Source organism: Photinus pyralis, unplaced genomic scaffold (assembly GCF_008802855.1).
Source record: "Photinus pyralis isolate 1611_PpyrPB1 unplaced genomic scaffold, Ppyr1.3 Ppyr1.4_LG3a, whole genome shotgun sequence".
NCBI lineage: Eukaryota > Metazoa > Arthropoda > Insecta > Coleoptera > Lampyridae > Photinus > Photinus pyralis.
In genome coordinates, this window is record NW_022170509.1 from 12,341,350 (window position 1) to 12,367,406 (window position 26,057).

General features: G+C 37.6%; 3 protein-coding genes across 6 annotated transcripts; 1 reads left to right on the top strand and 2 right to left on the bottom strand.

Moving 5' to 3' along the window:
- Nucleotides 1–963: 963 nt before the first annotated feature.
- Nucleotides 964–3,703, top strand: LOC116165608 (ras-related protein Rab-38). 3 transcript variants are annotated; one of them, XM_031480196.1, is made up of 6 exons: nt 1,696–1,933; nt 2,014–2,386; nt 2,612–2,828; nt 2,881–3,062; nt 3,111–3,254; nt 3,300–3,703. In XM_031480196.1, exons 1-6 carry the CDS (start codon nt 1,920–1,922, stop codon nt 3,399–3,401), a joined length of 1,032 nt encoding a protein of 343 aa, XP_031336056.1. In that variant the 5' UTR covers nt 1,696–1,919; the 3' UTR covers nt 3,402–3,703. The 3 variants fall into 3 exon arrangements, with proteins under 3 accessions (XP_031336057.1, XP_031336055.1, XP_031336056.1); XM_031480197.1 differs by lacking the exons at nt 1,696–1,933; nt 2,014–2,386 and adding an exon at nt 964–1,416; XM_031480195.1 differs by having other exon boundaries at nt 1,694–2,386.
- Nucleotides 3,704–7,816: 4,113 nt separating this feature from the next.
- On the bottom strand, nt 7,817–16,809 carry LOC116165665. 2 transcript variants are annotated; one of them, XM_031480294.1, is made up of 6 exons: nt 16,166–16,809; nt 15,695–15,800; nt 15,485–15,625; nt 15,250–15,435; nt 10,317–10,624; nt 7,817–7,952 (listed from the first exon to the last, which is right to left on the bottom strand). In XM_031480294.1, exons 2-6 carry the CDS (start codon nt 15,796–15,798, stop codon nt 7,918–7,920), a joined length of 774 nt encoding a protein of 257 aa, XP_031336154.1. In that variant the 5' UTR covers nt 15,799–15,800; nt 16,166–16,809; the 3' UTR covers nt 7,817–7,917. The 2 variants fall into 2 exon arrangements, with proteins under 2 accessions (XP_031336154.1, XP_031336153.1); XM_031480293.1 differs by having other exon boundaries at nt 15,695–16,809.
- Nucleotides 16,810–16,951: 142 nt separating this feature from the next.
- Nucleotides 16,952–25,215, bottom strand: LOC116165663 (alkaline ceramidase). Its single transcript, XM_031480292.1, has 5 exons — nt 25,059–25,215; nt 18,174–18,286; nt 17,862–18,118; nt 17,676–17,813; nt 16,952–17,621 (listed from the first exon to the last, which is right to left on the bottom strand). The coding sequence occupies exons 1-5, from the start codon at nt 25,081–25,083 to the stop codon at nt 17,306–17,308; spliced, it is 849 nt and encodes a 282-aa protein (XP_031336152.1). The 5' UTR covers nt 25,084–25,215; the 3' UTR covers nt 16,952–17,305.
- Between the last annotated feature and the right edge of the window lie 842 nt (nt 25,216–26,057).

Consider the following 26,057-nt stretch of genomic DNA (forward strand, 5'->3'; position numbering starts at 1 on the left):
TTTTTTTCATTCCAGGCAGGAATCCACACAGAACCTTCGCTAGTCCCGCCTGTCGCTTCTTTGACAGCACACAATGAATTTTGCTTTTTTTCGAATATTTGACTCCGCCAAGCTTTAAAGGTACTATTTTAAGAAAAACAACGGTTCGTCTCTGAATAATAGCATAGTAGCGTCATTGACAATGGTCTTGAAATCGCGTGACTACTTGAGATTGAGGAATTCTCGTTTACCAGAACTTATAGGTATGAGGTATGAGCATGCTGTACATACATAGGTACCGACAAGATATTCGGGAAATTGATTAAACTGATCAATTGAAAGGTGCGTAAAGTGCAGGACACTTACATACTTCTTTCTTTGTATTCATAGTATAATCTGATTCATCCTGTGGTATATCAATAATTACTAATTAGTGTAGGCACTATTTGTACGTGTTTATCTTATCGTGTTTATCGTTTGCTACTAGAAAAGTATAGGTGCGAGGTATACCTTTATAGTTTTAAATTGCTCCAAATATCGTACCTAGTGTAATATACTACTTGAAGTGAAATGCTCAGTGTTTCCCTTTTCCAAGCAAAAAAATGAATGAATTTGTGCGAGATCAGTAATTAAACACAAAAAAAGTTGGGAGGTGCGAAGTTTAATTGTAGAAAACTTAGGTACAGCGTGTGAATGTTTTGCCATGGAAAATTCGAAGGCAAACATACAAACATTGCAATTTGTTTATTAGAAATCAGAATATAAATGCTTCATACTATTGGTTATTTTTAGTTTAATGTGCGTGTACCTATAGGTCATATTTGTATGAAATTCTCCTACTTTAATAACCTATAAATCAAAAGTCACTCTGAACTTTATGCCTCTGTCTTATTGGAAGCTATTAATCGTTCAGTGTGTTTCGGTCAGGGCCTTTTTTATATTTTTGATCGGATTAATGACAGTTTAGATTTTTAAATACACTATTCGATTCTAACAACAAATATTTATGAATGAGCTCAATGTGTGTTCTGTATATTATCGATGACGTTTTTGTAATCACAAACTGGAGCCGTCTGTCGATATCGCGTATTTGTCAATGCATCTTAAACTTTAGTTAGACTTAAATACAGTTTTACCCTCACTCTAGGGTCGGGTCGAATAATTAAACAAACAAGCTTATGGCCTTGATTGATCTTTTTGTTTAGTAGAGTTTAATTGAAAATGATCGATGATACTGCTCAAGTATCAGTAGTCCGCCCATTAAAAAGAAAATCTCGAAAAGAACGCACCAAAAGGAGAGAAAGATATCTCTTACAGCACGGGTTTGTGTTTGAAATTGATGATACATCTCCAATCCGATCGCCATCTTCAACTTTGCAGGAAAACAATAACAGTTTGACTCGTCAACGTTTGTTTAATAATGATTCTGGGTTTCCGGTAAGGACTAGAATTTAAATTTTTCCATTTTCATCATCTTGAACTGCATGATTCACATGCGCGTGTTTGCAAAAGTTTATCGTACTTTTGGGTTGCTCAATGTTTTGCGTTTCATCAAAATTGTTATAAATAACCGTTCGCGAGCCTGTTACTTGACCATCATTATTGATTTGAAACACATATTAATCGCCAAGTATTTTAATCAGTGAGCGGCGTCTAATTAGTATCCATTTCTCTTTGGATCACGTTACAACAAGGTATAAGAAGCCATTGAAGTTTCTCCTCGTTTTACATAAGAGAATAGTGAAACCTTATTCGTATTTTATAGTTATAGGTGTAAACAACATACTGTTTTTTTTCTTATTGTGTGTTAAACAGTGATAATTTGTCCTAAATGCAAGTGTCGTCGTCTAGTGCCCAAATTAATATGTTGTTGCAGAATTAAAACAAACCGCAAAAAATGAAAGCGAGTTGTGAGCACGAAGAAGATGGTAGTGTAGATAATGATATTAATGGTGTAAGTAGTGGTGAACAAATCACAACTAATGAATCTAAACGATCAAATTTTGATAAACTAAAAAGACGTTATTCCTTCAGTGAAAAATTCAAATTTGGAAAATCCTCTTCTTCCTTTAATTTGACTGACACGAAACAGTCTCCCTTAATACGTTGCGGGTCAAGTTCTTTCCCAAATATTCTACTAGTGGGGCCCTATGATATTTTGAACGACAGTAAATCGGAGTCGGACGTTACTTTAGAGGAAACCTCGTGGAAAACTGCCGAAAGTTCCGAAAAAGAGAGTAGCGATTCCAGATCTTGTAAAAGCGTCATTAGCGTCGAAAGTACTAGATACACTCTATCTGTTGACAAATTTTCAACGCCCATATTTGTGGAAAGAACAGAGTCGGTAGAAGACATGCAGAAAATGCCCGCTTATGGTGACTTGATATTGGACGCTTCTTCCACAACGGTAACTAAATTATTGTGCAATTGATTTTATGCAATCGTGAGCACCTTATTATAATGTAATAAAATATAGGAAATTAAATAGGTATCGTTCACAAGGATAGTGACAGTATTAGAAACAGTAAATCAATATTTTATTAGTTGTAGAAGTGCACAAAGAGATAAACGTGTACTGTAAATATATAGGTGGTTTCTCAAAGTGATACTCGAGATAATGATTTTTTTTCAGTCAAATCTTAATCAGAGCGGAGTTAAACCGAAAGATCATCTTTACAAAATATTGGTGATTGGCGATTTGGGTACAGGAAAAACGTCTATAATAAAAAGATACGTCCATCAGTTTTTTTCCCAACATTACAGGGCGACTATTGGCGTCGATTTTGCGCTTAAAGTTTTAAACTGGGATGCCAATACTCTTATTAGACTTCAACTATGGGATATTGCTGGTAATTGTATATTCGTAGTTAACGCAATGTGTTTAGCAATAGCATTTTTTAGGCCAGGAGAGGTATGGAAACATGACAAGAGTCTATTACAAGGAAGCCGTTGGTGCCTTTATTGTGTTTGATGTAACTAGAGTTAACACCTTTGAATCTGTTTCAAATTGGAAGGCTGATCTTGATTCTAAAGTACAATTACCCGATGGTTCGCCGATTCCTTGTGTCCTTTTAGCCAACAAAGTAAGCTAGATGTTACGCTCTTACAATTTTATTCTCAACATTTTTCAGTGTGATCAACAAAAAGAGGGACTGATTAATTCTAAGTCAAAGATGGAAGAATATTGTAAAGAAAAAGGTTTTTCATCGTGGTATGAAACTTCAGCCAAAGAAAATATCAATATCGATGAGGCAGCTCGTACGTTGGTTAGTCAGGTAACTTCCAAGCATGCGTTAGCCATTTCTAATGACGAGTTTCAGATACTTCTCAATGATAAGTTAATAAATGATTCAAATAAGGATGGTGACCAGTTTTCGTTAGCACATACAAACGATGTCAAAAAGAAATCGTGTAATTGTTAGTAACTTATATTTTTACACCAGTGAGCCCCTCTAAAGCAGCTATGACGTGTTTTTAATTAAATTGCCTACTTTTTTAAGTATTTATAAATGTTTTATGTATGTATAGGTGAAATTGTTATATCAAAAACGTTTTAATATTCATTCTGTACTATTTTAATAAGAGAGTAAGGTTGCCCAGCGAATGTTGTAGAGGTAGTCCCTATCTGTACTTAAATCTTTAGACATTTGTGTACTACCCAAAGAATTATTTTATGCTGTACATTTGTCCATTTTTCAAATTAAATATCCACATTTTGTTATTTGACCCGCTTTTAAAAATCAGAATTAACCGCCGCTAGGGCATTGTTCACGAATGCTCTAGACCCCACGATTTAAACTTGATAAAGACCTGCCGCACCCACAAGCAGAGCATAAAGTAGGTGACACTAGTGCCGCCTAGTAAAGGCTGTGTGTCGCGCGCACCCCGCAGTAGTGTGTATAAGGATACCAGTTACAAAAACTTTTCAACTATCTTTCAAAAGCAAAAACACCTGTGCGGACCTCGGACATAGGTACCGATGGATAGACCACCTTTGCTCTGTCGGATAGTAGGGCAGGTGAAAGAGGCGGCCGCTTTAGTCATATGAGGTTGAGGGCAGCTGTAAAAGAAGGAAAGAAGAAAACACCTTGGTAGAACTCAGACCTTGAAAGGGTTCGTACGGAGGTTCACAGGCTCTTTAATAGGACCATGCCATGCCAAGTTCAAAAACTTCGTAAGATCCTTTTGATGGACCCGGGGCAAAAAGTGGGGACACCGAGGCTTCCAGGCGGCAGATATACGTCTACCGCGGGTGTGAGAGCTTCTCACATGTATGTATCCTGGAAACACTTTCCAGAGGCTCTTGGGACTACTTAACTTAGGGCCCACCAAAAGGAGTTACCCGGGTCGATGTAAGGCCGATCGACTGGAAAGTAGCTGCCCGGGTGGTTACCGAGGTATCTCTGAGATGGGCGGTCAACACGTTCAACGCATTTAAGAGTGCACGGCCGGACGTGATGGGGGGGGGGGGGCCTGGTGCGTTTTTAGATATCGAGGGTGAGGTTAAGAACACCATGTTCGATTCAATTAGTGAGGCTTCTGAAAACTTAGGCATTGATGGGTCCATCGTAAGATAGCAGAGCCATGCTCGGAAGCAGTCATTATATCCTCAATTGGGATAACGGAGATGGGCTCATTGGTCACTAGATGATGTCCGCAGAGTGGGGCGTTGTCCCCGCTGCTGTGGTTCCTGGCACTAGACGGACTCCTCCGAACCCTGGACGAGGGGGAAGCGTATATACAGGGATATGCGGCGTCATAACTGGGAAGTTTCCAAACATCGTGAAAGAGCTCATGCAGGAAGTTCTTGAACAGGTGGATAGATGGTCTTTCCGCTAACCCGGAAAAGACTAAGGTTGTTCCATTTACGAATAGAAGGAGAGCAGACCTTGATGGGCCCACTCTTCAAGGACGTCAACTGGGTCTTACCAGGTCACTGAAATATCTGGGAGTCATCATTGACTCCCGCCTGACCTGGAAATTGTACATTGAACAAATAAGCAAAAAAGCCACTGCGTGTCTATGGGCAAGTAGCAGAGCTTTTGGTTGTACATGGGGCTTGAACCCTCCACTGGTATATTGGATTTACACTGCAGTGATAAGGCCAATAATACTGTATGGTGCACTTGTATGGTGACCTGCCATGCGCAGAGCAACCTATACAGGAAGCAGCTAGTCTGGGAGCCACTGTACACCTGAAAACTACGCCAACTTTGCCCATGAAGGCACTTCTGGCACTGCCTTTTTTTGAGCCCCGAAAAAAAATTGTCTCAGATCGACCCGGAAAAAAAATTCTTATAGAATGTGGCCTGTAGAATCCACAATTTCAAACAGTTCCAAGATTGGGCTACTAGTTCAAAAGTTACAGCCCTTTGAATTTTTTTTCGAAATTGGTTTCTAGTCTTTAACTTTTGATTGAGAAGTCTGATCGAAAAAGTACGAATTGATTTGGATTCTACGCACCCAAATTAATAAGAAAAAGTGTTTTCCCGAGAAATTTTGGTGTAGTCAATTTTTGGTAAAAAGGAAGGTTATACACTGCCTTTTTTTGAGCCCCGAAAAAAAAATTGTCTCAGATCGACCCGGAAAAAAAATTTTCTTATAGAATGTGGCCTGTAGAAACCACAATTTCAAACAGTTCCAAGATTGGGCTACTAGTTCAAAAGTTACAGCCCTTTGAATTTTCTTTCGAAATTGGTTTTCTAGTCTATAACTTTTGATTGAGAAGTCTGATCGAAAAAGTACGAATTGTTTTGGATTCTACGCACCAAAATTAATAAGAAAAAGTGTTTTCCCGAGAAATTTTGGTTTAGTCGATTTTTGGTAAAAAAGGAAGGTTATACACTGCCTTTTTTTGAGCCCCGAAAAAAAAATTGTCTCAGATCGACTCGGAAAAAAAATTTTCTTATAGAATGTGGCCTGTAGAATCCATAATTTCAAACAGTTCCAAGATTGGGCTACTAGTTCAAAAGTTACAGCCCCTTGAATTTTTTTTCGAAATTGGTTTCTAGTCTATAACTTTTGATTGAGAAGTCTAATCGAAAAAGTACGAATTGTTTTGGATTCTACGCACCAAAATTAATAAGAAAAACTGTTTTCCCGAGAAATTTTGGTGTAGTCGATTTTTGGTAAAAAAGGAAGGTTATACACTGCCTTTTTTTGAGCCCCGAAAAATAAATTTTCCTATAGAATGTGGCCTGTAGAATCCATAATTTCCCGAGAAATTTTAGTGTAGTCGATTTTTGGTAAAAAAAGGAAGGTTATACACTGCCTTTTTTTGAGCCCCGACAAAAAATTGTCTCAGATCGACTCAGAAAAAAAATTTTCTTATAGAATGTGGCCTGTAGAATCCATAATTTCAAACAGTTCCAAGATTGGGCTACTAGTTCAAAAGTTACAGCCCTTTGAATTTTCTTTCGAAATTGGTTTCTAGTCTATAACTTTTGATTGAGAAGTCTGATCGAAAAAGTACGAATTGATTTGGATTCTACGCACCCAAATTAATAAGAAAAAGTGTTTTCCCGAGAAATTTTGGTGTAGTCGATTTTTGATAAAAAAAAGAAGGTTATACACTGCCTTTTTTTGAGCCCCGAAAAAAAAATTTCCCTATAGAATGTGGCCTGTAGAATCCATAATTCCCCGAGAAATTTTAGTGTAGTTGATTTTTGGTAAAAAAGGAATGTTATACACTGCCTTTTTTTTTAGCCCCGAAAAAAAATTGCCTCAGATCGCCTCGGGAAAAAAATTTTCTTATAGAATGTGGCCTGTAGAATCCATAATTTCAAACAGTTCCAAGATTGGGCTACTAGTTCAAAAGTTACAGCCCTTTGAATTTTTTTTCGAAATTGGTTTTTTGCCTATAACTTTTGATTCAGAGGTCCAATTGACAAAAATTAATCAGAAAGTGTTTACCTGATCAATTTGGGAGTGGTCGATTTTTGGTGAAAATAATAATTTATTAGCATAATTATGTTATTGTGCAAGGCTATAGTCTTGCCTATTATTTAGTCGGAAAAATGAATTGTCTGACATCGTCCAGAAAAAAAACATATTCGTATACATTTTGACCTGTAGAATCCATAACTGCCAACGATTTGAAGATTGGGCCACTAGACCAAAAGTTTTGAATTTTTTTCATAATATGTAATAAATATAAATTCAAAGTTCAATTCCATTTTTCCGCTAATATGCGCTGAATTTTATTCATCATGCTCAGCAACAGTCACTATATCCGAGCCTCATAAATCTTAAGAACATTGTGTATTATCCGAGGTGACAATGAAACCATCCACTTTATGCAAGTCGAACGAGTTGCGCATTTCTGACTTACCTACATATTATGTATATGTAGATATGCGAATAATGCTTCCACTTTACCCGAGTTTTCGGTTATCCGAGGTACGTCTCCCCCATGTTAGTCAGGGCAATCAAGGTTTTTCCGTATGCATATGCAATGATAGTCATTCGGTGCTGAGGGCCCTGTCAGCACAGGTTTCAATCGGCTACAGTAGTACATGATTGCAGGCGAACTCTAGATAAGTCAGCTGGCGGAAGAGTTCGTTCGTGAAGGCAGTGATGGGGTCTTCCTTGGGCCCAAGCCTATCCCAACAATTGCTACCTCTGTTGTCGGGGCCAGGATCAAAGATTGAGTCACCAGCCAATTCTTAGCTCAGTGGTAACAAGCAACCGGACTTGGTCAGTTCAGGTAGTCCAGGGTTTTGTTTAAAAATAAAAGAAATGACATATTTAAAAAAATAAAACTTTAATTCCAAAGCAAATAAACGTTAATTCCAAAATAAAAAGTAGCAAATAAATAAACGTTAATTCTATACAAAAGCAACAAATAAATAATGGATAATTTTCAAAGAAAAATAACTAGCTCATAAATAGACGTTAATTCGGTATAATACATATATGAAAATAATTGTCTTAAACTCACTACTCTTCATTTCCTGATTCCTCTTCATCACCATCTGAAAAAAGATTTCATCATCATTTTCATGGAGAACTTTTACATATACAAAGCATCAAGAGACCTCTTTACTATGTTTATGGTTACTATTTTACAGTAAAATGGTTTGTCTTGGCATAATCCATCCATCGTCTCTTGCCATCTAATACAAGATAATCATAAATCTCCTTTTTAGAACAAAGGTAATATTTTACGAGGACCATTATGTATTTCTGTTTCCTACATTCCCAAAGCGCGTTTTACATGCTGAAAGTTATTGTGAAAGTTGAAATTCTCTTAGCCGAGGGCATGCGCAATATGTGCTTTTCTTGAAAGTGAAATAACTTTCAACTTTTCGGTTCGGACGTGAAATATTTCACTTTCAGCTGAAATTTTAGGGTTGCCAACTTTAAGATTACATATTTAAAGTTAATGTTTTGTTGTGTCATTTGATGGTCATTTGTGTTGACTGGCGTATAGGCAGATCATTGAGCAAAACTTACAAATGCACAGAAATAGAAGAGAAACAAGTTATGGAAGGCGCCAATCTAACCTATATTTTTTAGGTTGGTATTAGCAATATCTCACTTGAAAGTGAAATAGAAACTTTCACCACGTAAAACGGGCAATCGGCCCTAACAACCACTTTCGTAGGTACCTATAATTTGACTAGTTTTTCTAAAGCACAGAACACTATTTCTTTTCCTGTAAGAATTAAAAAAAAAACAGTATACACATGGCCCCTATAAACAGATGCCAGACAGACAATAGTTACGAAAACATGTTTTCGCTGAGACAGTAATCATTGTCTGGTGGAACGTCCCATCGTCGGATAAATCAAAATCCGAAATTCTCAAACAAAACACCGGAGTAAGCCAGGAATGAGTGTTTAGTTCAGTGCTCCTTGTCATATTTGTAAATCACCTAACCAACTACATATTCAATGGAGAAGTGTACATGCTGTGGATTATTGTGAATGCCAGAGAAATCAGTACAGGAAACAAAACACTAGCATTGTTAATAAAGTTTCATCGAGGAAAGAGTGTGCACAAGGATAAGAAGAGGTGAGAACAAGGTAACAGGTGGAAAGTCACAAAATTCCGGGGAAATGATTCTTTTCAAGGTCCTATTGATGGTCTACATACAAACTAAAAAGTGACCTCAATGAATCATTCAATATTATTGTTTAAAAGCAAATATCACATATGTTAATCCATCCACAAAAATGTTCATTGTTTACTATTGTGCCACAATAACAATATATTATCGGTAACAACTGATATTCAGACGTATCTAAACAAATTCAAAAATATTATATAAATAATTTAACCAAATTTAGTTTTTTTCATTAGAGCATTACCTCCTCCACTCCTGCCTTCATTCCTATTAGCATTATATACCCCCCCCCCAATTATAAGTATTCTGTATAATTAACTTACCCAAAAGATTATTAGGGATGGTATATATAGCTGCTGTAAATGGATAAATGTAACAAACATACTCAAGTGCTTAGCAAGTTATCTTACCATAAAATTCATACAGTGGGACATTATCGTTTCGTATCGTTATTGTCCCTACAAAATACACTAAATAATATCACAAGTATAGAAACCGTACTAGTGCTAGTTACCGAACTTTCGTGACATTTGCACATACGGAAGCGCCCCTGGAGGAGTATTAGATTCAATGTATCCCTGAGGTAAAATTAAAACATCTAACCTGTCATCTAAACAAAATGAAAGAATAAATTCTGTGTATAACTTAACGGAAGAAAAAATGGAAAAATAGAAAATAAAAGAGGAAATAGTACGAAAAGAGATCAAGATAAGTGCAGGAAACAGTAACGCATGAAATCAAGATAGAAGGAATAGTCGACTGGGTTCAGAAAAAGTTGTAAGGAAAAACAAATGAACATTAAAGAAAGGCCAAATGATACAGAGAGAAAAAACAGATCATCAAGCTAATGGTTAGCAATAAAAAAAACTAGTAACTAAATGCAAACAACTGAAAAGTGTAATTGTAAACGAGTTATGTAAGCGAATTTCAAACAAATGTGGTCAGTGAAAATAAAATTTTCTTTTTGCACGTACCACGATTTTTGAATGAAATAAAAATCACGATTTTGCACTTTTGGTAGATCAAAATGCATGTGGTGATTGAAAATACATGAAATAAATAGAATATGTGAAAACTACAGAGGGATTCCTCAGATGAGTATTTCTCTAAAAGCACAGATATAGGTACAGAAAGAACTGTGCTAAAAGTATATTAAACAAAGCTTCTGATGTTTCAATGCATGGCATGAGAAATAAACCTCTTTGTAGGCGACCCCTTTCTACTTGTAAGTATGCTTCAATAAATCTTATTATTATTATGAGATATTTACCTTGCTCAAATTGAGGGTCGGGAATTGGTACATAGCTAGGTCCAGGTGACGTTGTATTCTCGAGCTCTACAATTTCTAGCACCAGCTCCTCATTTTCATGAGTCATGTGAAACTCTTCATTAAAAGGCTCCGAAACATTGTCAGCTTGCGACGAAGACATGGCATCACTTGTGGATGGTTCACCATCATCCTTCATTTCTGCATTGTCGTTTTTCACAGCGGGCGACTTTGGTGTAGTTGGATCATTTTCACTAGACAAACCAGATCCCGTTGCCTGTTCTTGATCTCCGTCTTTTTGTGGACTGGCGCTAGAAAAAGGATTTCCAGATAACTGTATCACTAACCAAACATGCAAACGGTGAAAGCAAAGATCGAAATTTAAGAAATCGCAAGTCAGTATACACAGTGATCCAATCAACTGGTATTGGTGAGATTAAATGTCTCAGTTTTATGTACCCAATTCAAACTCCCTTTAGAACTGGCTGATCCAATCCAAGACCCGCAATTTCTCTACAGTAGCAGTCAAAATATGACACTAGACTACAGCTAATAAATTAGTCTTAAATATCTAGCGATATATTGAACAAACAAAATCACAATATACTTATGGGATCCATTGGTTCCTCATTTATGGGTGTAATATATACTTGATATTTTTTTTTGTCGCTTAAGCTAAAAATTAGGTAAATATTTTCAATTTTTCGTTGAAAATATAAGTTCCAAATGAGACCTCAGACTATAGCTCTTAGTTTGAATGTGAACTTTGCTTTAGATCAAATGTTTATGCCTGCTGTGCTAGCAGTGATGTCACTACACGCGTACGCGTTTTTGAAAATTGGGGTATTGTACAATAGCCAAAAATGCTCCAGAATTTTTGCAATTGTGATTTTGCAATGAATGGTACTCGCGATTGACAAAAAAAATCGGGAAGGAGCTACAAGAACGTCCCATTCAAAAATTCCCACTTTGGTAGAGCCACTCTTACGAAACTAGGAAACGGGAAGGGAGCGAATTGAGGAGAGAAGAAAGAAAAATTGATGGAAGAAGTAAAGGAGGAATTAAGAAGAACGGCTGATGAGACAAAGGAGCAAAGATGATGGTAGATATGGGAGGATTAATGGAGGAAATGGAGAGAAGGGAAGAACAATGGAAGGAAAGGAAAGGATAACTAAACTCAAAAAAAAAATAAGAAAAACACGAAAATAACGATAAAGGAAGTAGAGATGGAAAAAGAAAAGAGAGAGAAAGGACGGAGGAATGGCTAATAGAAAACCTCCAAGTAGGGGCGAATGTAAAAGAGGCGAGAACATTTGAAGTAAGGGGAAATAAGGTAGTAATCGTGGAACTAACATGGAAAAAAAAAGAGGGAGGTTATGAGGGGAAACGGGAAAGTTAAAGGTGAGCGGGGTATACATAGATAACTAGTTGATATACGAAGAAAGAAGCGTGCAGAGAGCAATTAGAGAGGTTGCGAAAAGGGAAAGGAAGAGGAGAAACTAATAGCGAAAGAGAAGATAGAGGGCACAGACACAAACAACAAAACAAAAGAGAAAAACGAAATAAAAATTAACTTTCAAATTTGTTTTTTCGATTTTAATAGCCTTTATGGACATTTCATGCCTTAACGAGGATAAACATGAAGACAAAGACAGACAAACAGATAGACAGACATATCAAGAGCGCAAAAGTAATTTTTGAAAAGGAAAGTGCACTAAAAATGGGTAAGGGCGAAAATGACAATGTAACGGGAGTAGATTGTAAAGACGCTCAATTCTGGGAGTTTGTAAAAGGATACTTTAAAAGGAAGAGCAAATGGAGGTATATTAACAGGGGTAAACAAAGGAATAAGGAAATGGGAGGGGGAGGGAAAGAAGGAAAGAATACAGGTCAGATGAGTAGAAGTGGAGGGGAATAAAATGAGAGTGATAACGATATACAACAAAGAACCAATGAAGGGCTTAAAAAAATATGCTAGATGAAAGAGAGGAGGAGGGGCTAATATGTTGGGGGGAGGGGGGGTAATTTTAATGCCGGAACAGGAGCATAAGGTTTCATTCGGACCACCAACCGATGGAATTGAGTCTAAACAGGAAGTTAAGATCAAGCAATGAAAAGACTCTACTTTCATATCGAAAAATGGTATTTCGACCTTTTACCAGACAATCCTGGAATCAGAAGTTGACCAAATGTCGTCACCGTACGCCTTCAGGAACAGTTATGGACCACGGAGCTGTCTAGAAGGAGACTAAAGGAACAAGAAGTAGGAGGGAATATAAAGGAGGAGTGGAATAATATAGACGGAAGTATTAAAAAAACAATAAAGTGGAAACATAAAATGATTTGGGGGGGGGGGGGAGAAAAGAGTGGTGGGACAAAAGAAGATAGAAAAATGATGGAGAAAGAAAGAATACGAAGAGCAAATCAGAGAAATAAAAAGTGTGGGAAGAGTAATTACTTATAATGATGACGGCGTATAGAATCTATGCAATGATACTGAAAGAAAGAGAAATGTAAGAGAAGAGGATGTTGGAGGTAACACAAATAGGCTTCAGAAAAGAACAATTATCGGCTGCATGAATGCATTACACAGATTGGTGGAAATGGAATTCGAAATAAAAAGGCTGAAAAGGTGTTTCTCCTAGACTTACAGGCAGCGTTTGACAGAGTGGAAAGAGAAACAGTATTGAAGATGATGGAAGATAGGAAAATGGACAAGAAGTTAAAGGACAGAATCGGGTAAGAATAGAAGGGGCGGGGTCTGAAGTGCTTTGGACATGTAAAGACAAGGATGCCCACTTAGCCCAACCTTATTTAATCTCTATTTCAGAGAGAAAAAAAGTATTAAGACAACGCCAAGGGGGAGGGATAGTAGTGGGAAGAAGAAAGATATGGTCTCTGGCATACGCGGATGTCGCAGTGATCAGGGCAACAGAGGTAGAACAAATGCAGGAAATGACGGAAAGAATGGAAAGATATTGGGAAAGGAAAAAAATATGGAACTAAATATAGAAAAGTCGAAGACAATAAGATGTGGGAAGGGGGGTGGAAGGAAAATAGAAAGAATAAATAGAAGTGAGAGAAATAAAATATTTTAGGGTACCAAAGGCAAAGAAACAATGTGGTAAATGTGCAGATAAGAGAATTAAGGAAACAGTGGTCACGATGAAACAGGTGTGAGGAATTGGAGAGAACGGGTTCAAAAATGATTTTAGAACAAGAAAGTAGCTGTTCGATGCAATTGTAAGAAGGGTGCTCATGTATGGAATGGAGGTATGGGGGTGGAAGGAATGGGGGGAACTGGAAGTAGTACAAAATGGGTATTAGGGGTAAAAGGAAAGGACACCAAATTGTATATTAGAGGAAGAAACTCAAATGGAAAAGATAAGGATAGCGTCGGGAGCAGAGCGGTTGATTCGAGGAAAGGGGCCAAGAGAGAAAGCAAACTGGTATGCGAGAAGAATTAAAGAGGAAAATACGAGGGAAAATATTACGAAAGAAATGCAGAAGCGATGTAAAGCGAACTGGCAAAAGGGCTATGGATGCACAAATACAACAACAGAGGGTGAAGATAGAGAACGCACGAGGAAGTAGATCTACTAAGGGGGTGGTTACCAAAACATTTGTAAAATGGAAGAAAAAAATGTAGAATATGTGGAGAGGACAGAGCGCACAGTACACAGTCAGCAATCTTCTCCATTTACGGATTACTATACATAGTGTCAACGAAAGCTCTTGCACCCAAACTTTATCAGTTGTATTGATCAAGGGGTGATCAGAAATTATTGAAAAGTACATGTACTGATTATGATTATGAGGAAGAAGGAAATTGGTGAACGACCTGAAGGAGAGAGAAGGAGGATATATGAAGGAGTAAAGAGAAAAGCAGAGGCAGGCATAATCTTGCTCGGGAAAGATCTCATGTTGACGATCAGAATCACCTTGACAAGGGTTTGTGTGCCCTGGGTAAGGGCATTGATTTACTGTTAGTGCCGAAAAATGATTTGGTCAAGTATCTGTGCGATACTGGCAGAATATTGACCAATTTATTTCACCGTGAGTCTCCGACAAGGAGAAATCTGATTTACTCCTCCTCCCTTTTCTCTTCCTCGGGTGAAAAAATAAAATTGACAAAGAGTTTCGAAACAGTCAGCCACGACCTGAGATTTCCCTGCCACTCAAATCATTAATAAAAATACAAAATAGAGGCCCAAGCTTAGAGCCCTCTTGACCCCCGATGTAAATAACCAAAAAAATCATACACAATTACCATTCTACCACTAGGTACCGTCCGAAATTTTGTGGACATAATTACAAAAACGTAGACTCGATGAAGTAGCCAGGATAAAATCCAAGCCAAATGGAAGTTATAAAGCACCCGACTTTGTCATTTTCCAAAGTGCGGGATTAATTGATGTTCAAATAACATAATATCCTCCTGTTTAAGAAAAAAGTCGGAATTCCATCGGGCCCACTGCAGATCTTATTTTGTTTTAACCGAGATTCAGCAGTGTCGTCATATAATTATGATCCGTTACGTTGAAGAAGTTTTATTGTAATAGTAGCAATTAATTTAATTATTATTAATTTTTCGCAAAGAATGCCAAAATATTGTTTTACGATATTACGATTTATTTCACCCTGCATACTAATAGTATTGGCCAATACCGATATTGATCATAAAGGACGATATTGCCGATAAATCAATACCGGTACCTGTCGATCTCTAATCTTTATATTATATTAGTCACCATCTTGGATACAAGCAACTGATAGAATCGACAATGTCTCAAGTTTGTCTCGGTTTACCCCTATTCACATTGTATAATGATGCAGACAGGTCCAAAGTAACCGATAACCAGCACGAGAAAAAATTTTTTATTTCGGTTGAAATCGCCCTGTACCTAATCGATAAAATAATTGATTTAAAACTTACCCCTTCTGAGTTGTCGAAGTTTGTGGCGCTTCACACTCGACGTTTAAGGGAGGCGGTGATATCCAAACTTCCTCAACACCTTTACACAAGACGTTTTCAGCTGTAACCTCTGGTTTGTCACAAACTTGCAGGGATTTAGTTTGATTGGTCTTGGGATCAATAATTTTAATCTTAGGGGGATTGGCTCTACAGAAAATTGATTTAAAATAATTTGAAGGTATAAGTGGAGATAAACCTAAAGTTTTCCTGCGAGTACGCGACTATTCGATGTGCCCCCTGATCACCAATGAAGCCCGTTTCCAAGCCCGCACGTTCTGCCAAAAATTGTATGTACCGATTAATGACAGGATCTAATCCCTCCGGAAACATTAAAACCCTGCAATATAATATAATTCAACAAATAATGTCGACGGGGGTGAGCAAAAAACAAAAGAATTGCACTTACAGCCGCTTCTTTCTGAATTTGCTAACTCTCAAAAAATTATTTAGTTCAGCTTCAACCATGTATAGTGGTGAGCTGAATGTGTGGCCGCGTGGAGCTCCGTCCATTTCTGAAAGACCGAACGTGACACTTAAATACCACTTCAACATTCGAGTCGAATTTGATTTTTAACACAAAAATAAAAATATCCGTGAAAATTTCCTATTTTTACAGGTACATTAATTTTAAGTTTCAAAATATAGGCCCTAATTTACTCTTGTAAAAATCGTGCTATTGAGGCGGGAAGCCTGGCGCCATTGTGTAAGCGTCTGAATGACGCCATAACAAATGCAAGAATGCAAGTAAGCACTTTTGAAATCAAAATGAAATTTAACACTGCAGCACATACAGTGACACTAAAGGTATTAAAGATCTACCCTTCTGATTATATTGTGAGTAAAAACATAATTAAACAAGAAATAAATGAGTACTCACTCAATAAAGTAACACAGGCGATTAGCACAACCCCTAAGTCCAATAGCTGAAACTGGAAAGACAAAGTCAAGGAAGGCACTTCAGCAAGTAGATCACACTGCACAGCAGCGCCCTCGTGGCAGAGAAACAAAGAAAGCTACTGCCAACCTCGGAGAGTACTTATGCAAAGTTGCTTTGTAGAATACTCACCTTTTAACGTCATTATACAACTATAAATGGTACACAGAAACTCTCTTATTAATTACAAAGAGGTAATTAGAAGAAATTCGAGCACTACAGAGGTTTACAATACAGATGACACATACTGCAATATTGGCAATACATTCCCGCTTATTTACAAAATTCGTTAAAAAACCTGCTTAAGCTACCGTAAATAATTACAAGTGTTGATTGTGATCGGTTCTTCGCCACTAGCTTTTAGGTTATACATCGATGTCGTTCTAGGTGTGTCACATTTAGACTCACTACGCCTTGTAACCTGAAACTAAATCTTATTGGGGGCTCGGTCTCAATTACTCGCGGAGCTCTAGTGTGTACGTCTGCCAAATCCGACTGCCGTTTGTGTAACCGAGCTTCCAGACAACTTGCATCTTGAGAGAGATGGGAATGCCTTTGTGCCGTGTATCAGTGAATTTGTTCCCAATCGTTGTGATCTACAGAGCCTATTTTTGAAATTGCAAATTGTCAGCTGACTTGGCAGACCAAACCACAAGGTCAAGGAAGAGCAATGGTCAAAAATGAGTTGTTCATTTGCTAGTTCAACAAAGAATTGAACATTGAAAACCATAAGATTTAGTTTAATTTATTACGAGTATTCTACTAACACATTCGTTACTTAGTATTAACAATAAATTAAATTGAAATTAAAACTATTGCTGTAGTACCTAAAGATCATTTCAGAACATGTAACAAAAGCCAGAAATGAGTTTATAAGACAAACACAATGACTCTTGGACAATTCACTTACGAAATAATAAGTCATACCACAGATATAAAATCCTACGCTATCGTAATTGCAATACACTTCTGAAAAATATTAGATTCTCTAAATGTTTCGTATAAAAATATTTGGCTGTACAATTTTGGCATAAAATCACATACAAACTTCTCCTAATTGCAATCACATTAATTTTGATACAATTAAATATCGTTTAAGTCCTTATCGTGAGATTTAATTGAAACGTACGGCACGCAGAGCTCAAAATCATTCTTTGGCCAATATTTTAGTGTCGCCTTTTCATGAGGCTTTTCTTCTTTGACAGAGAAGTAGGCGAACAAAACGCATGCAGTATAGGAAGCGAGGAATATAAATACATGCCACAAGCCATGCAAGTAAGGAAAGTTAATCGAAGACCATGCTTCACACAGTAGTCTATCATTAACCCAGCAAAATACAGCAACGGCCCACATTGCAGCGCAACGAACACCTAATCTGTACACCCTCATATCCCTAACTCTGAAATAAAAACAAATTAAAATAGTATAACATCGAGTCATTTTCTGTACCTACCTGTTCATTTCATGAAATAGCAATATAACAGATGGAATTCCCAGGCACATAAGTGCAAAAGCATTTATTGCTGGTTGTACAACTGCCAACACAGTGGCTACTACACATAGACAGATTGCGGCTAAAAACAGATTATGTCTGAAATATATAAGATTAACACTTCTCTATACTTTAACAATCACTCACCTATCATTTCCAATAAATGACGGGAACAGTCTTCTTGGAAGAAACATTGAAAATGCAACGAAAAATCCCCACAGTATCGCTACTTCATCCAACAACTGTCCAACTAAACTTAAAGTAGCATGAAAGTAAGCCGAACTCAGTCCAATGACAATAAGAATTACCCATATAAGGTGAATTCCGGGATTAACAAGTTTTCCATAGCCACGAAAAAGATGCATTAGCAGAGGTGGTAGTACCACATATATGATGTTACTGAACTAAACAGAGAATATGTTAAAAAAAACGTAGGTACTACCTATATGAATCACTTACAGTGTTTACAAACTCTGCAATTAATGGCGAGAATTTATAGTTGCCTTCACACCAATCGATAGGAGAACTTCCAGGTTCTAATGTTGCCCACATTTTAGTGAGAAGAGTTTGTTCTGGAACGAAATTAAAAGTTAGTTCTTAGTTTTCACTTAAGTTTACACAACAGGTGTTGATGGGAAGCAAGGACAGTCATTTGCAAAGAAAGATTCGTCAATCTTTGTTAGCTAACATGTATTAAGGTTAAGATCAAAACTGCAAAAAAGTTAAGATCACCAGTTTTGCACACAACCTTACACGAAATTTTGAAAATACTCTTGTTGGTCTGAAATTTGTGGCATATTGATACTTGGCCCTTACAACAGTTCAGAGTAAAGCCAGATCTAGAATGGCCGTATAAATAGGTACCCAAAACCAAAAATTCTATTTTTCCTGTAATTGCATTTTTAAAAATTTTTAAAAAAGGTAACTCCTGACCAGTTTGTGACTCCTCCGCATCCATAGATAGTTGTTGGTCTGCACGACAACTCAAAATTTGCGCTTGGAAACGACGTTTTCAGACCAATACGCCGTATTCTTGTGCGCATGCGTACATATTCACCTTTCTTGTTACCAGCGCCTACTTTTTCACTCCAAGAAAAACGACAAGAAACTTTTTTTCGCTATAGAAATTCCCCGGATCCCGCAAATGCGATTTAAAAAATATCTGTCGGCGTGTCTACTTGATGCTATCAAGTTGGAATTTGGTAGAGATCTGCAACTCTTTTTGGTGAAAATCGGAAAACGCGATTTTTACAAATAAATGTTAAAAAATACCTACTAGTATAATATAAATTAAACCTGGTAGAGACGTTTGTCACTCCTTACTGTCTTAACGAGGGTACCATAACTGTCATAATTGATTTTTGTGAAGATCGTGAGAGAAGGGGTACTCACAAAGTAAAAATGACAGATATGTGGGCAAGATGTATCTGTTTGAGGGCGCCCAAACTTTAAACTCGAAAATTTCGAAAAAGTGTGGGAAAAGAGCACTCATGTAGGGAAAATGGAACCTCTAAAGAAGATGTATCTGTTGCTGGTGGTCAATATCTCAAAAACGGCGTGTCAAAAGAGAGTACTCTCAACCCTGTTACATAGATAATAATAATAATGGTTTTTATTGATCAGGAAAAAATATGGTTCCTACACCATAACCAATAGGTTCAGGGTCAGATAAACCAGTAGGTTATCTGTTCTTCCCCCTGTACCCCTAGACACATAAAGCATATATTTATACACGTAGATTCTACAAAATAAAACAATTAGCAGAATTCAATTTTGATTGAAAACAAGCACAAATCTACTAAGTAACTACCTACCAACAAAGGAAAGAAAAAAAATAAAACAAAACAATAATAAAATTATGTTAAATTATGTTAAATTTCACCCTCTGATTAATAATTTTTTAATTTTCCGTTTAACGGCATCTTCGGACAGGGGCAATAACTGCCTGTACACCGAATTAATACAGAATTTGCAGATGTTAAATGAAAAAGAGCGTTGAAACATTGCTAAATTGTGCATAGGGATGGAAGCACATAAAAGTGTGGTTATTAAACTTTTCAGCAAAGTGGGAGTCTAAAATCAACAAACCTACACAGAGTAGAGGTCTTCATCTCGCTCGATATTAAAATAGTGGTTATTAAACTTTCAAGCAAAAGCGAGAGTTCTAAAACCAGGCAGGGTAGAGCTCTGATGGGGTGAATAAATTTGTGCCAAAATTGCTCTTGGATCGCTAATCGACAAAATAAATTTGTTATTGAACTTTTCTACAAAAGATACAGTTTTGCACAAATTTACTCCCCCCATCAGACCTTTACTCTAACTGGGGTTGTGCCGAACTTTCTTATCACATCGATACAGGTTTGATGCTATCGAGTAGAAATTTGGTAGAGATCTGGAACCCTTTTTGGTGAAAATCGAAAAACAAGTTTTTAGGTTTTCACGATTGTATCTGTTGAAAACTTTAAATGCGGATATTTCAAAAGTTAAAAAAGTAAACGTAAACGATTTACAAAAAGCGCATTTCCACTTGCATTTATTTCCCATTTGTAAGATGCAACTTCTGTTAAAATCGTAAAAATGCGGCCACAAATATGAAAGATAGCGTTGCAAATGTGCAATCCATTTTTGACGTGCTACTTCAATTTCAGTTTATAAGAAGAATTTCAATGCTTTCATAAATAAGAAAGTTGGCACTGCACATGCGCAAAACTAAATTTTGAAACTGGCGTTATATTTTCTTTTATTCCAAGTGCCTATGTCTCAAATTTCATTTAAATGCTTCCATAACTAAAAAAAGTTGGCACTGCGCATGCGCAAAACCAAATTTTGAAACTGACGTTTGATTTTCCTTTATTCCAAGTGCCTATTTATCAAATTTCGTTTGAATGCTGCCATAAATAAAAAAGTTGCGACTGCGCATGCGCAAAACCAAATTTTGAAACGGGCGTTAGATTTTTATTTATTCCAAGTGCCTATCAAATTTCATTCCTTCATTTCATTTAAATACTTTTATAAAAAAGTTTGTAATTCGGTTTATAAATGGTCGAGATGCGAAAAGGGCACTGTGAATTTTGAATCGATTTGACTCAACTTTTGGCATTGCGAATTATATGGCTGCAGCTATTCCCATATTGAATTACATGCAATTCAGTTCATAACTAACGGAGATGTCAAAGCGATCGGACATTTCTAAACAAAGTTATCGTTCCCACGGACAGATAGATGGACAGACAGACAAAGGAACAGACGGACAGACAGCAATACAAAATTATAAACGACCTCTAGGATCGTTAATAAACGACAAAGGTGTAAAATTAAGGAACATGAAAAAAATGGTTTTTTGTTTTTTTACAATAACTTTTTTAGCAATAAACGCAGAAAAAAATTCCTTCCTTGGTGCAAGCCTCGACACCATAACTAACCAAATAGCGAAAAAAGTAGAACAATAGCTCTTAAGATAAAGGACTAGTAGCGTCCCAACGAATGCCCAGCGCATTTTTTATTTTTGTGAAAATGCGCTAAAAAGTCTGGGAAGAGAGCACTCATATCGGTAAAATAGATTCTCTGAAGAACATGTATCTGTTGCTGGTCGTCAATATCTCGGTAAAGGCGTGTCGGAAGAAGATACTCCCAAAGGAAAAATGGAACATTTGAAAGAGGCGTATATAATAGTGGTATCAGAAATGAACGTGTAACAACTCACAGTCGAAAGAGAGTAGGTACTTGCAAAGGGAAAATCTCTAAGGCGCAGTACAATCTTTGGATCAGACGTAGGTATGTGGTGAAAGTTTTCAGTGCGAATATCTCACGAACAAGTGTTGAAACAGGGTACTATAAAGAAAAATCGCATATGTGAAAAAGATAGATAGCCTTGGACGTTTTGTTAAATCGAAACCGCCAACTCGAGGCGCAACCACATCTCTGGTATCACCAATGATACGACGAGTAATTACACAGCGGTTGCAGCCATCGATACCGAAATCCTCGTCCAAGTCTCCTCCGGCCGAAAACAAGCACTCAGCACTGCGTCCCAATTACTTCTACATCGTCGTAATAGGAGGTCCATGCATCGGGGACGTTATTGTGGCTGTCACGATTGCCACAACAGCATCGGGCGATTTTAACGGACAGTTCAGATAACCATGGCCGCCAAGCTGCACGAAGTATGCGACCAACGCGTTATTGCAGAAATCGGTAGATCAAAAGCGAAAGCTTATGGAACCATCACCACCTGATTGGGAAACTGCAATTTCCCGCCATCTCCAGTCGAGCACTTGACGGCCCGAATCAACACCCTCCATACACAAGATCGAGGCGACAACAATCACTGGCAGCGAAAACGCTCGCATTCCCGATCTTCTAGAAGCAACTTCGCTACAGGCGTCATATAATGGTATCACCGTCGGCGCGGTGTCCGAGAGAAAAAATGTCCGGATCCCTGTTCGTAAAAGACTGCCAGTCCGGAAAACTAATGTCCTCGCCGCCATCCACGGCACTATGCGACGACACCCCCGCCACCTCGCCGGACATAATCCCACCGCTCGGGCCGAATTCGCCCGCATGATAGAATTAGGAATCTGCGGACCTTTTCATTCCCCCTGGGTCTGGGTGAGCCCGCATCTCCTCGTTCCCAAGAAGGAGGCCATGTCCAGAACTCTAATGGCAACTACATCTGGTCAGAGAACAACCCGAGGAATAACCTTTCAAATGACCAAGCCCACAAGCCACAACCCCACGTCGTTGAATTTTTCAAAGTGACCACCGCATCTAAGGGAAAGGGGATGCAGTATATGAATGGAAAATGATATTTGACGTATTCGACATTTTTTTTAATTGTTAGGAAACTGATTTATTAGAGGTGCAAACTGCAAGGTTTATTCGAGACACCCTGTATATGTCTGTCGTCTAAAAACCGTAGGACAGACAAACCACCAGACATGACTTTCTTTTTGATGGAATAGTATTTAGGTACAGAGAAAACCACGAAAACGAACGCCTACACAACGACGTACTCACGGACGCACATAAAGGCCCATTCTGATTCTCACTTTAAGAAACGCGTCGCAGCGCAGCATTTGCTGCAGCCAAATTCTCACAGTAGCAGCGCGTTGTAGCAGTAGCGCGGCGCGTTATCTAACAGTCGGAAGAGCATTGTATGCGTTCGCTGCTCCGCTGCTCCGGGGTGAGATGCATAAGTGCGCAATAAAGCATTTTGCACAAAAGTCAGTATAACCATCATCGTGATGGAGGGTAAAATGGACATTGTTCAGCGGGTCTTCCAATAATATCTCGTACAGTAAATGGATTTCGTCTTCAGAAAAACGCGCCCTATAAATTTTGTGCACCCTGTATATTCTCTTCTTTGTTTTTTTAGTTTATTGTTCAACTTCCACCGTCATTGCCACAGCAAGCATTTTATCATCACTAGATGAACTACTGGATGAAGCCCTATGTTCTAGAGAAAATATCTCCACTGTAGTATTTATTTTTAGAACATACAGGGTGTAGCATCTAAGACACCTCGGATCATAATTCCTTTCCCACAAAAGATACCGGAAAAACTCTTAAGAGCAATTAACTGTCGCCATGTTTCTAAAATATTTTTGCCTAGGCGCGTGCTATATTCCAGTGGCGTATCAAACATCACACTTGCTTTTTTTTTTAATGGAACACCCCATATTGTATTGGATAATTCGAAAGTATTTGAAAAGTACGTTGTTTTATGTAACATGTTATACCTTTAACTTTAAAGATTTCGCGTTTTTCCTCAAAATTTGTAGAAAAATTCGGTTTACTAAAAAAAGTGTTGGGTCGATTTACAATTACAAAAAATTAAAAAACCGCATCCTGAACTAGCATGCCCTAGACAGCGCCCTGAGGCGATACACCACGGAAAGCGGCATAATTCTCCCCCGCGTGCCCTCGGCAAGTTTGATACGCCACTGGAATACAGCACTCCCCTGGTAAAAAATATATTTTTAAAACATGGCAATTTTTCTCTAACAACTTTTCCGGTTTCCTTTATAGTCCAGTAATTATGATGCCAGGGGTCTTAAATACTACCTACACCCCATATAATCCATTTATTTATTTAAAAAAATCCTGCACCTAACGATTGAACGAGAAAAAATTATGGACATTTCATGCCTTAACAAACATTAAATCATTTTTAATTTCTGATCGAATGACACCAATACCAAGTCTGTAAGTGGTGTAGTTCCGGAGCCCTTGTGACTCAGACAGGACATAAGGAGCGGAAAAGTGCACTTTCTATTTTTTGAAAGTGCACTAAAAATTACAGTTTTAATGAGTGTCTCCATTGATTGTTCGACATTATTTAAATTAAACGATCGCCAATAGTCGACTGCACATTCGCCCCTTCTATATTTAATGGTCGTATCACTGACCATACTTCGCAAAGGGTGGGCGATTCGATAATATTGAACATTTAAAAGGCGCAAAACAGACCGTACAGTACAGTTGTTCTCCAGAAATGCCGGGAATGAAGCAAATGGTTGTTGCGGTATTCGTATATAGCAGGCTCGTTGTCACGTCGGAAAACTCCATGGCGTTTTTGTACAATTTTGCAAAAAAAATTGAGATCTTAAACCTGCAAATAAACTAATGTCCACCTCCGCATTTTTTTGCGAAAAAAAACTATTCATGCAAAGAATCGAACCCGAGCCGCCCAGTTGCAAGCCAAGTGTCTTTGCCACTAGGAAATTATGGCACACGTTCAATAGTTATTAAACACATTCCCAAATATTTGTGAGAAGGGTCAATTTTCCCAGGCATGCGGACGCGTCTGCCGTTTACAAAAATGCTTACCTGCCTCCTATTAGTGTATGCAACAAAGCAGCCCTCGTATAATAAATTACTAGAATGCATAGCGCCTACAAGGACGAACACACCACTGACAGACGGACACAGTGAATAGGTGCGAAATTTTGTTAAATACGGTAAACTACCCACCATGAAGGGAAGCCGCTTAGCTGTACTCAATTTCCAAAAAAGCTAAGAGAGTTGGACACAAAACCAGAAAAAAGGATGCGGATACATACCTACATCACTCATTGTAACAAGCACCCTTTTCACAGTTGAAGAAATAGCAACTAATAGCAAAAAATTAATAACAATTGAAGAAATTTTCTACTTCACGAACTGCTGTGTAGGTGCAGGTTTTCTTTCTACACCTACATGTTATAATCAATGAGTTATCTTGAATGGTAGATTAAATTAATTATATTATTAATTAAATCCTTAATTTATAACAAAATAACGCTACTAAAATATCTCGAGCGGAACTCGTTATCTTTCTCAAATGTTACATAATTAAATATTTACCTAAACTAAGAGGAAAGGAAGGCATCTTCGGCGCGTCTTACCACTTCAAACTAGAAACCCACAAGAGCCAGAAAACCTTGTGTACGTTGAACTCAAAATATAAGCAAAAGAAAAGCAAGATTTATTTTTAGAATCTCTTTGTTTATAAAATGACAAAAAACTACAGCAGCTCTCGTGCTAGCTACGTAATTCACGTATTTATCGCATCAGCAATAATTCGCGGAAACTCAGTTACGCGTTTTTTAAACATTACTCTTATCATCTAATGTGTAACAATAAACAAAACTGGCCCAGGCAAATAACATTCGCATTATTGTACATTTATATAAAATCACGAAAGGCACTTACGCTAGGTCAATATTCCCGGTCTTTTTGTTTTACGTAGCGCATAATTATACAAAAGTACCGGCGATATAATTCCGCAGGCGGAAACGTCGCACCATGTTTGGAACGAAAGCTTTGTTCACACAGGTCCATTTAAACACGTTCCGCAAGCCATATTTACGATGTAATTGATTCGTCGCAGATAATTAAAACGTCTTTGATTGGATGAGAAAACAAGTACTTATGCAGGTTTTGTTCACTTTGCATTCTAAACCTGAGCTCGATTGCATTCTTTAATGTTTCCGCAATTTATCAATAGAGGCAGTTTTAAATACTCGGGGTTGTATTGATTTTTTAATGAATTGTAGGGCTACAGGTTTCTGCAGGGGCTGTTTTTAAAATTCCCCGTACAATATCAAATTAACATTGGTGCCATCACTGTGGACAGGGCAGGAAATGTAAGCACATGTTCGAGAACAAAAGAAACTACAAACAGCACCGAGACCTAGTACACGGCAGTCTCAAAATGTATCTAACGCTAAATCAATTGTTGATGATATACCTACGTGAATTACACAAATTAATGCTAAATATTTGTTAATTACCTTTGTTATTGTTTAAACAAATAAATTTAAATGTTAAATAGATCTCATTTTTAATATTCGTTCAACTCCT

Coding starts and splice junctions, on each gene's coding strand:
- LOC116165663 (XM_031480292.1), bottom strand. CDS start 25,083: ATGCCTTCCTTTCCTCTTAGTTTAG. Junction 17,814..17,861: donor TCATTTATTGGAAATGATAG/GTGAGTGATTGT, acceptor TATATATTTCAG/ACATAATCTGTTTTTAGCCG. Junction 17,622..17,675: donor CTATTTCATGAAATGAACAG/GTAGGTACAGAA, acceptor TTTTTATTTCAG/AGTTAGGGATATGAGGGTGT.
- LOC116165665 (XM_031480293.1), bottom strand. CDS start 15,840: ATGTTGAAGTGGTATTTAAGTGTCACGTTCGGTCTTTCAGAAATGGAC. Junction 15,436..15,484: donor TACTCGCAGGAAAACTTTAG/GTTTATCTCCAC, acceptor AATTTTCTGTAG/AGCCAATCCCCCTAAGATTA. Junction 7,953..10,316: donor CGACCCTCAATTTGAGCAAG/GTAAATATCTCA, acceptor ATCTTTTTTCAG/ATGGTGATGAAGAGGAATCA.
- LOC116165608 (XM_031480195.1), top strand. CDS start 1,877: ATGAAAGCGAGTTGTGAGCACGAAGAAGATGGTAGTGTAGATAATGAT. Junction 3,063..3,110: donor GTGTCCTTTTAGCCAACAAA/GTAAGCTAGATG, acceptor AACATTTTTCAG/TGTGATCAACAAAAAGAGGG. Junction 3,255..3,299: donor CTCGTACGTTGGTTAGTCAG/GTAACTTCCAAG, acceptor GACGAGTTTCAG/ATACTTCTCAATGATAAGTT.